The sequence below is a fragment of the Desmodus rotundus genome, chromosome 7 (assembly GCF_022682495.2).
Source record: "Desmodus rotundus isolate HL8 chromosome 7, HLdesRot8A.1, whole genome shotgun sequence".
NCBI lineage: Eukaryota > Metazoa > Chordata > Mammalia > Chiroptera > Phyllostomidae > Desmodus > Desmodus rotundus.
In genome coordinates, this window is record NC_071393.1 from 111,963,176 (window position 1) to 111,974,055 (window position 10,880).

The 10,880-nt window shown below is 53.4% G+C and overlaps 1 protein-coding gene across 1 annotated transcript; it reads right to left on the reverse strand.

Moving 5' to 3' along the window:
- Positions 1–757: 757 nt before the first annotated feature.
- ZFP36L1 (ZFP36 ring finger protein like 1) lies at positions 758–9,118 on the reverse strand. The gene is made up of 3 exons (XM_024568027.3): positions 8,994–9,118; positions 5,950–6,709; positions 758–3,553 (listed from the first exon to the last, which is right to left on the reverse strand). The coding sequence occupies exons 2-3, from the start codon at positions 6,004–6,006 to the stop codon at positions 2,594–2,596; spliced, it is 1,017 nt and encodes a 338-aa protein (XP_024423795.1). The 5' UTR covers positions 6,007–6,709; positions 8,994–9,118; the 3' UTR covers positions 758–2,593.
- Positions 9,119–10,880: the final 1,762 nt, after the last annotated feature.

A 10,880-nucleotide genomic window follows, 5' to 3' on the forward strand; every position in this document is an offset into this window, starting at 1 on the left:
GACTTGGGGTTTTCAGAAGGACCCATCTTCTCCAGCAAGCAAAACATCTGCTCTCTGGGGGCATCTGGCCTTGGCTCAGCTGCTTCTAGCCAAGGAGACATCACCCTTCCAAAGGTGAGTTTCCCTACTCTGCCTGGCATCAGGTTATCACAGACTAAGGGAGAGGGACCTAAGGACAACTTCCTGTTATGCTGGCCTTAATACCCACTTCCCCTCAAGAGCCCTCCCAATGCGTAAGCACAAGGCAGATCCAGGTGAAACCACCCCGATCCCCAAGGCCCTGTGATCAAGCCCCTCACCACCCTAGATGCACTAAGCCTGTAATGCTTCATATTCACTCCAGGTAGTTTTTGAGGATAGGGCTTCAGGTCAACTTCCCGTGAAAATGAGCCCAGAAGCAGCCACATCGCTCATCCAAATCCAAGTTTGCTGGTGTGCAATGTGCTAGGTTCCCCCTTTACCATTTTGAAACCCCAAACACCATCCCCAGGCTATGCAGAGAAGCCTCCGTGCCTCAGCAGCCCTGAAGAACCTGACTCCACACGGGTGGGCAAGGCTGGCCCCTGGTCCACCACCAGCACACCGGGCAGGTAATCCAGAAGTACAGACTGTTTTGCAATAAAACCCCACCCCACCCTCTTTAAGCTCAGCAGACTTCCAGCATCGACCAAGGGAGCTAGCCATTCGTTTACCTGCAACAGATATAGGAGACAAAGCCACAGAGTACAACCCCAAACCAAGTAAAACCAGCCTCACCATCAGTATTTCTTGAAAAAAAAAATGGGGTTTATTGATTTTTAAACTGCAAATAGTCGTTACAAAAAGTTTTTTTTTCTTTTAAATAAATTCACACAAAGAAAAAGAAATAGAAAGCGACGGTAGTGACCAGCAAGAGAAATAATAATTACATTCATCTTAATGTGTGTGTGCCAGTTCTGTTTGTCTTAACATTGGAAAACTAAACCTGGAATCCAGAACCTCAGATCTGCGATCGGAATGTCTCGAGATGGGCACGTGGAAGTCAAAGGGTTTTTCGTTTTTTCCCCTTTTAGAAGCTATACATACAAAGGTGTTTTCCTTCTGTACTCACAGAACTTCTACATACATTCTCAGTCCTGGTTGTGAAAGGCCTAAAGAGAAAGAAACTCAATTTGCAGTCCAACACAAAGGGGGGAGATTTCTAAAATAAATAATCCAACAGTTTTTTGCATTTTTTTAAATTAATTTTTCATTTTTTTAAAATAAAATAACCAAAAAAAGTGTAAAGTTACAAAAATGTCGTTGAAGAATAATATATTAAAACTGTGGAAAAAAGGGAAAAAGACACGTCACAAAATTTTAAGATTAATATGAAGATCATAATTTAACATAAAAGAATATATTCTATGGATTTGTCATCCCGATAAATATGAACAAAATTAACAAAAAAAAAAAGCATAGTTTGGCAATAAATACGTTTTGATAAGTTAAATAAGCTTTTTTATATTGATGTGCAGTGACAAGCAAAATTTTTGCTCTCCAATTTCTGAAAGTTATATGAAGTTAAAAACCCAGGGAAAAAAGCATGGCGTGAGTGCTCTACGGGTAGATCTACGGTATTCTAGAGCAAAAACCATTAAAGCTACTTCTACGGGAAATCGTTTTACACAGATATTGTATGTGGAATGAATACCATTAACTCTCACCCCTTACATTTTTTTTTTAGCTTTTCTCTTTTTTTTTGTCATTTTTTAAAAGATGTCACATATGAACTGGGGAACTTTAGCACCAAAATCAAGTCTCTCATAGTCCATCTAGCTTCCCCTTCCTCCCCACTTAAAAAAAAAGAAAAAGAAAAAAATTAAATCACAAAGTCCCACTTCTGTCACAATCTTCATCCACTTTTTTCAGTCTTCCTTCCTGTAGACCTACTAGAACCCAGGCAAGATTAGTCAACAAAGGTTCAGGCCGGGAAGAAAAAGGGTTTGAATGTCTAGATAGGTTTCCCCAAAAACCCAAGTCTGGCAACAACTCTCCCAAGGGGGTGTGGGGCGGGCTCACTGGGGAGGGGAGGAAGTGTGTGGGAGACTGAAACACGGGAAGGTGCAGTTGTGTCGCCAGTGGAGGGAGCTGCTGGTCTGGGTCCCCTCCCCCCCACCCCCCCATGGGCAGAGGCTCTGGGAGGCCCACGGGTGCCCTCTGGCGCTGAAGAGGTAATGTAGTCACAGTGACAAAGTTAGATTACAAGGCACTAAGTTGCTTCTGTAAACTGTTACTGCTTTTTCTTTTGTGATTTGGCACTTAAGGCTTAAGCCAGGGGGGAAAAGGCATCTACTGACAAATATGGTACTTGTCTCTTATGCATGGTAAGTGGGCTATAAAATCAAGGGAGGGGGTTTCAAACCAGAGGAAGCTACTGACAAATTGACTTGTCCTTATGTTAGGGGGTTATAAAAGGGGTAGAAGTGGGGAGCATTCCAAGGTTCTAGGGGAAAAGGGTTGAGCTTAACCTTGTTAATGTAGAGGTTGTAGGGTAGGTCAGGGAGACGAGGGGAGGGGATGTGGGAATGGGGTGGGGTGGTGGAGTGGGTAGGGGGTCCCTCCCTACCCTGGCTTAGTCATCTGAGATGGAAAGTCTGCTGAAAATGGGCAGGCGTCTTGAGTTGTCCAAGGTGGGGGAGTCTGAGCCACTATGGCTGCTGCTGGAGCTGCTCAGGTAGCCCTCCTGGTCCGAGAGAGAATCCTGAGGGCTAGGGGGAGAGTCAAACATGTGAGGGGACTCGGACATGGGCCGGAAAAGGAAGGCAGTGGGAGAGCCACCCCCGGGCAGCCCCATGCTAGGGGCAAAGAGGCTCGCCAGCTCCTGGCTGGAGAAGGCAAAGGGGTTATTGGTGCTATCAGGTAGGGTGGGTGAGCCCAGGAGGTCATCCGCGCTCAGGATGGGGGGTGGGGTGATGGACGTGGGGCTGTCCAGCAGCCCCGTGGCAGCGGCGGTGGCAGCGGCACTGGGAAACCCAGCAAAGCTGAAGCTATGCTGGAGACGGGGACGGTCGGCGGAGAGGTCCCGGGCCCCAGCCAGGGCGCGGCGCTCCTCGGCATTGTGGATGAAGTGGCAGCGGGGCCCATACGGGCAGAAGCCGATGGTGTGGAAGGTGCGGCACAGCTCTGTCTTGTACTTGGGGTGGCGGGTCAGGCTTCGGAGCTCATGGATGCCGTGTGCGAACTGGCACTTGTCCCCGTACTTACAGGCGCCATTCTCCTCGAAGGGGCGGCACAGCTCCGTCTTGTAGCGGCTGGAATTGACCTGGCCGCTTCCGGGCTGCTTCTGGGTGGGCAGCAGCCGCTCGCCCCCTTCTGAGAAAGAGCGGTCTCGGAAGCGGCTATCCCGAGAGCTCAGAGCTGGGGCTGGCTCTCCCTTGAGGCTGCTGAGGAGCTGGTTCTGGTGGAACTTGGAGCTGGGCAGGGTGACAGAGTGCCTCCGGGGGAAGCCCCCACCAGTGGGGGTGCCCACCGCCTTCCTGTCCAGCAGGCAGCCCCCTGTACTGGGAGTACTATAATTGAGCATCTTGTTGCCCTGGAGGAGAGAGAGAGGAGGGAGGGGATGGTTAGTGACAAGGCCGTCCACCAGGCCCAGAGAGAGCACCCACTGAGGGCAGCCCCCCTACAATCAGAAACGCCCACCTCTAAGGAACCACTCTGCCCATGCACTGGCAAGGCCCCTCCCCTCCTCTCCCACAGAGGAGCCACCTGGTTTACTTTGGCCCCTGCATTTAAAAAAAAAAAAAAAAAAAAAAAAAAAGGCCCTCCATATCCTGTACCCAAAGCTACCACTTGTATCCATAAAACCTACCATCTTTACTTCCCAAATAGATTCCTAAGCTCAAAACATCTCACATTATGTAGACCTCTCCAGATTGCCCCTCCCCCTAACAAAAGCAAGTAAACCATGGGAGCCCATGAGCCCCATCCCCCTTTGACCTGTCCCTGCTTAAATGACCACCCCCAAACCTGGCCTAAGACTCTTCACTTCCTCCTTCAGAAGTGCTCCCTTCCTTTGGCAACAGGTTTCCAGACTGCCTTTGCTTTTATCTTGCTGGGGGGCCGGCGGGGGGGGGGGGGGGTTCAGTAGGGGGATAGGAGAGAAATCCCCTGTCCCCTGTCTGGGGTTGGGCAAGGAGATGTGATTCCTGAAAATAAAACTCATTCCCCCATGCTCGGGAAAGAGCTGCCTTCCACGGTTCTCTCCCCAACATTCCCTGCCCACTCCACTCCCCTCCACTGAGAAGATGCCTTTGCAATTAGTCTTCTGGCTCCAAGAGCAGGGTGGAATAAGAGCACCAGTGTTTAATCTTTAACGCAAAGCTGCAGGTGGGAAGGAAAAAGCAAGCACCAAATCCCCCCACCCGCCTGCCAGGCAATAATGGGTTTGGGCGGTGGGGGCAAAGCCACCACTAGCAGGTTTCTTCTGCTCCAATGGGACCCTGGTCACCTGCTCAAACTGTACCCAAGATTTGGAAAGGGTGCTGGGGGAGGAGGGCGAATGACCTGGGAGTTGGCTCCCGGCCCATGTGGGTGTCATTGTGCAAATTCTAAAGTTGGTCCCTTAGGATCAGCTGCGGGGGATCGGGAATCTGTAACAGCAACCACCCCACGGAGAGCGGATTACAGGAACCAAGTTGAGAGCCGGTTCCCAACAATGAGGTTCATTTAAAAAGTCCTGTGGGGGGAGGGGGCAAGAGAAAGGGAAATAGATCAAAGAGCGAGAGAGCTGGGAAGAGAAGGGAGAAGTGCGGGAGAACTCAGGCAGCAGCCAGGGCAACTGGAGTTTCGGAACGCGCCGGGAGGGAAAGAAGCTGAGATTCCAAATTTTTGATGTTTCTCTTCAGCTCCTCGGCGTCCCTGCACCCCAACCCCGCAGCCCTGGGGCCCTGGCAGCTGCGCCGACTGGAGAAGCAAGCTGGGAAAAGAGAGCAACATGACCCAACGTGTTTAAAAGAAAGCAAAAATACTTTAGCAATTAAAAGTAGCCTAGCAGCTTCCTTATTTCTTTAGGAAGAAAACTGGGGAGAGGTAGCGAAAAAACTTAACACCCATAGGCTTTTTTCTCTATGTACACTTAAGCCGCCCTCCTTGAACATTCCGAGCTTAAAACTTGCTTTTCTCACACTGGCTGGCAAGCTACACGGCTTAAGGACGTCCCCATTAAATCCTTCCTCGAGAAGACCCCTGAATTCAGACCGGCATTTGTTATGGTGTCCCCCTCACCCCCCACATCTACGAGCCGCAGTCCGCCAGAAAGCAAGCAAGCGGGCCTACCGAAGTCCCACTTTCACCCCCCAAAGTTCGCAGCACGACCGCCCATCCCAAGAGGAAGCCTGGCCGAGCTGGGGCCAACTGAAGCCCCACTGCAATTTTGCAACATCCTTCCGAATGACAACTCTTGGCCTTTTTCTCGCGGATTCCAGCCCCTTTCAAAACAGGAGAGAATCTCCCAGCAAAACGCCCGGAGACTCACCTCCCCAAGGGAGCCTCTTCCCAACCCCGGCGGCCGCAATGCGTCCAACGAGACTCGAACCCCCGATGGTGGCGATGCCCGGGGCACACACCGCGAAACGAGCACCAGCGAAAGTGGGCTCGAGCAGCACGTGATCGCCCCAAGTTGCCCCAATCCAAGCCTGTGCCTGGCGCCCCTCGGGGAGCCCCATCACACAAACTTCCCCCCTGAAAGCTCTGGTCTCTGGGTTACATTCCCATGCAGTCCGCGCGCAGGGACTGTTCGAACTCCAATGGTGGGGAGGAGAGGGCCAAATTCCTTCAAAGTGGGGAGGAGGGGGGAACGGGGCGGAAATTCGAAAACTATCTTAACTTTCTCCCTTTCCCCCCTGCTTTCCCAGACATAAACTTTTGGGGGTTTTCTTTTTAAAGGAAAAGGGAAAATCTTTGAAAAGTAAGCGCTCCGTTCCAATTTACCTTGCATAAAACTTCGCTCAAGTCGAAGATGGTGGCAGACACGAGGGTGGTGGTCATCGTGGGCGCTCGCGCGGGGCAGGGACGAGGATCCGGTGTGTCGCGAAGGTCCCGGTGCGGGGAAGGCGCAGCCTCCGGCTCTCCGGTCAGGAGTCCCACACGCCTGCTCCCGGGGCCCCTCGCCTTTCTGACTCTCACCGGCTGCGGCGCGCGAAGACCAATTTATAGTAGATCGGGAGAGGAGGAGTTTAAACTTATTTAAATAAGGAAGAGGAGGAAAAAAAGTTGATTGACACTGAAGTTGAATCAGCCATGCGGTCAAACTCGGGGGAAAAAAAAACTTTCAAAAAGAAGAAGGGGGAGGGGAGACGTGAAAAGTAGGCGAGGGAAAAAAAAAAAAAAAAAAAACCCTCCCAGCCGCGCTCAACTTTTTTTTTTCTTAAAGAGGAAAAGTTTGGAGTCCGCTCGCTTCGCTAGCCGGCGCCCTGCTCCCCAGCCGCGCGCCCCTCCTTTGTCAGCCCGCGACCTAGGTTCTGTGACATCACTCATTCCTCCCTCTTCGGGGTTCTTGTTGTTGTGTTGTTGTTTTTCGTCGGGCAGGAAGGCGGGCTCAACTTTCTCTTTTTGCAAGCGGGAGCAGGAGCCTGTCCCGAGCCCCGCTGCTGTTTCCATCTTGAGCAGATCTTTCTTCAAACTTCTCCAGGGGCCCCGCACGACTTACTCTCTCCGAGGGGTCGTCCGCACTCAGTTCCCCTCCGCAAACCTGGCAGGGCGAGGAGATTGGAAATTGGGAAGTTTGGGACGCACACAGCCTTCAACTCTAGGGTTTCACGTTTGTTGGGGGGGCTTTTTTTTTTTTTCTTTTCAGCTGGCGGGAGTGTCGGGGGGTGGGGGACGTAGGGAAGGCCGGGGGTAGCGAAAACGACCACCGCCCAGGCGGACTGTTTATTTTAGCAGGATTGGGAGTTGTATTTATTTCACGCACCCAATCTTTAAACTTCTTTATAAAGTAAACCTAAATCCTCGTGAACGTCCCCTCCTTCCCCCCCAAACCCACCCAGCAACACAACTTTCCACGCGCGCTCTGAACCGGGGCCGCGCCGAAACAGACGCACGCACACACGCCTAGACGCTTGAACAATGAAAAAAGTTACTTTGACAAGAACGAAGGTAAAGAGGTGGGGGAGGCGACACTTAACTTATTGTTGTTCCTCCCCCGCCCCCTCCGGAACGGAACATATGGCTTGTCACGCTGCGCTGTTTGGGCGGGATGGGGGGAAGGGGCATGGGATCCTCGAAACCGAAAGGCCTCGGATAGATTGTTACTCCTTTCAAAACTGTAAAATTGTATTTATTTACGGCTATATTCGGATGCCCCTCCACTCACCCAAATAAAAAGTTGTTAACGTGCTCCCCACCCGCCCCCGCGCGTTCTCGGGCGCGCTGAGATGAGGGGCCCGGCGGAAACCGCAGGGCTGCGCTTCTTTCCTAGTCCCCCGCGCGCCCGGCCGCCTCCACGGCCCTCGCACGTTTCTTCCCAGCACTGGAGGCCGCCGGCTCTGTTATGAAACCCCGTACGCTGAGTGGCTAAGAGCGGGTTCCATTGCGATGTAATTAGGTCACCCCATTATGAGCACGTTTCTTTGGAAAGGACAGGGCGGGCCAAGCGGAGCGCTCGAGTCGCACTCCCACCACCACTACCGCCACACACAGACACACGCACACACACACACACACACACGCACGCACACGCGCACTCACAGTTTACTGCATTTCTTATTTATTCGTCAGCCTCCGGGCAAACCCAGGCAAAACTTTCAATCACAACTGTTCTAGGAACTGGTTGTTTCTCATTTTCGCGAAACACACAACTTTTGCTGCCGCGACGAGCCTCCGTGACCCCCAGCCCGGTCTGCTTTCATTGGTCTGTCTTCTTTGACTTAAAGGGATGGCCCCGCGTTTAACCCGGCTGCTGCCCCCTGCTTTTTCTGCTGCTGCTGTCCGGCCGCCTGTTGCTTCCCTCCCTTTGCTCCCATTTTGCAGCTTTTCTTGAAATCTGGCAAGCGCCAGGAAGGGAAATAACTTCCATCCACCTTAAGTTAAATCAATCAAATGTAGGTTTCTTTCTTAAAGGGATGTTTGCTCGCCCCTTTCCCCAGCTCCAAGAAGGAGGGTGGGAGGCGGTTTCGCGCAGTTTCTTGGGGATGAGGTAATGAGTTCCAGATTTCAGCGCAGAGTAGGGCGCGCGTTAAAACCACAAGGTTAGTCTGCGTCCTGATGTGAAGCTATTTCGGTTTCTCATTCCCCGCCCCCCAAAAAGGGCCCATTGCTCTAACTCTGGAGGGTTCGAGAAGCCGTGCTGGGGGGAGGGGGGAGGTGGAGAAGCTCGGGGTGAGGGGACCCGAGGCGGGCGGAATCTGCTTCCCCGCCCAGGGCCGGGCCCGCACCCACCGCTCCCCCTCTCCGGGGGGCGGCGCTTCCCCCCGCGGCTGCGGGACCGGCCCGAGCACCCGCACGCGGCCTGGGCGCCCCGGGCTAGTTAAAAAGCCTCCCCCCCCCCCCAAAGAGAACGCTATTCCTCGAATTTCCTCCGCTTTTCCACCTCCCAGAGGGCGCCCCCCTCCGCCGCTCCCCGGGACGCGGGCTCCGCGGGGCGGCGGCCAGCCGGGCCCGCTCGCCCCGTAGTTGTTTACCGGGCCCGCGGACCGACCGGGTTTGTTCCAGCGCTCAGAGCCGGCCTCTATAATTAAACCCTTTTTTTAATTGTCGGGTTCAAACGTCATTTCGGGGACTTTCCAAGGGTGAGGAAGGCGAGGGGAGGGAGCGAGCCTCCTTAACCCTTCGCTGGCCCGGCGTCCACGCCGCGGCGGGCGGGGAGCGGCGTCCGGCAGGCCCGGGGAGGGCGGGGGGTCGCAGGGCCCGAGCCGGCCAGTCCCCGCTGGTGGCGGGAACCGCGGCGAGCCACGACCCGCGCAGGAAGGCGGACGGGAGGCGTGCGCGGCCCTCTCCACCCCTGGCGCGGGGCAGCCCGCCCTCCGGCTCCTTACCCGCGCCGCGCGCACAGAGGCCGCCCCTTCACCTGTCCCGCCGCTTCCGACTGCGGAGGGCGGCCGCGGGCCAGGTCGTCCGGCCCAGGCTGGGCTTCCGGGTCCTCCCTGCTCGCTGGGAGCTGGTCCCCCCGCGGAGAGGGCCTTGCCCGGCATTTTTGGCTTCGGGGGATTAGGTTTTGTGAAAGGGGGAAAGTGAAAGTCCTCGGAATTAGGGAAACGCGACGGACATATCCATTGACCAATCTGGACCCCGGGCGCACCTCGTGGCAGGTGAGAGTGTGGGGCGCTGGGCCGCTGAACCCTAGACCGCAAGGCCTTGTCACCCAGCGCTTTCCAGGCACACCCTCCCCAGAGTCCCATCCTGGCCCAGGCTGCAGCTCAGGATCTGCTATCGTAGACCCCTGCGATGTCACAGTTCCTCCCGGGCTTCAGGTCATTCGCAAAATCCCCCAAATTCTTCGGGTTGGGCCCCGCCCCCCACCCCAACCTCTGCTACCTGAAACCCTGGGACAGCCGCAGAATCCCTGGATTAGAGAGGAGGGGAGGGTGCTGCCAGAGAGGTGCCTGGTTTAGATTTAATTTTAGTGCTTGTGGAATGCAGATTCCTTAGGTTGGACCCAGGCCCAGTGAATCAGACGTTTGCGGTGGGGCCAGGAATCTGCATTTCAGTAACTTTTCTGCTAGTGACTCAAACACTAAGGTTTAAGAATCTGTGTGCCAAAGCCCTGGCTGGTGTGGCTCAGTGGATTGGATACTGACCTTCGAAACAAAGGGGCCCCGGATTGATTCCCAGTCAGGGCACATGTCTGGGGTTGTGAGAAGCAACCACACATTGATGTTTCTCTCCCTCTCTTTCTCCCTCCTTTCCCCTCTCTCTAAAAATGAATAAATAAAATCTTAAAAATTGGGCCATTCTGAATCCAAACCTTGGCTTTGTGACTTTTCAAGACACTAACCAAAGCCTCAGTTTCCTCATCTCTAAAATAGGGATAATAATAGGCCTCAAATTGGCCAGTAAAGTACCCAGTTTCAGGCCTAGCTGAAATCTTTAATATGCCTAGCCATAGTATGTAAACCAAACCATTCTTGGGGCCTCCTGACCCCACAAAAATTCTGGGGAGTATTCATTTTGCAAAAGGATTCTTCAGGACAGTTGTCCATGAAATGGCCAACTGTGAGCTTTGATCTGTGTCACTTTCTCACCCCACCCCCAGGCCTGGGTGAGGCAGGCCCAGAGGCCTGGAAAGAAGAGAGGGCCCTAGCAACGCGGTCCGGTGAATGAGCACTGAGCACTGGCCGAGAAGTCAGGAATCTTGGATTCTAGAGCCGCTTTGTCTCTGGCTCAGGGGACCATTCTCTCCTCTGGGCTTCAGTGTTCTGACCTGTAGAGATAGAGAGTGTTGGACTAGGCAAGTGGTGGTGTTCAAACCTCACTCTGAGTAGAATTACCTGGAGAGCTCTTAAAAACTGCCTGCCTAACTCCGCCTTGAAAGATTCTGCTGCAGTTGGTCTGGGGGCGAGGCCCAGCATTTGTATTTTCTAAGCTCTTCAGATAATTCTATTCCGAAGCCAGAAACACTAGATTCAGTTATTTTAGAACAGTGGTTCTCAACCAGGGGTGACTTTGCCTCCCAGGGAATATTTGGCAGTGTCTAGAGAGGTTTTTGGTTGTCACGGCTGGAGGGGGAAAGGTCAGTACTACTGGCACTTAAGAGGGTAGAGGCCAGGGGTGCTGCTAAACGCCCTGCAATGCACAGGAGAGTCCCCACAACAAAAAGATTTTTCTGGTCCAAAATGTCAGTAGTACCAAGATTGAGAAAGTCTATTTTAGGGGCTTTTTTCCAATTCCAAGCTTTCTGCATAGGTAGTTAGGCTCCATCCTCA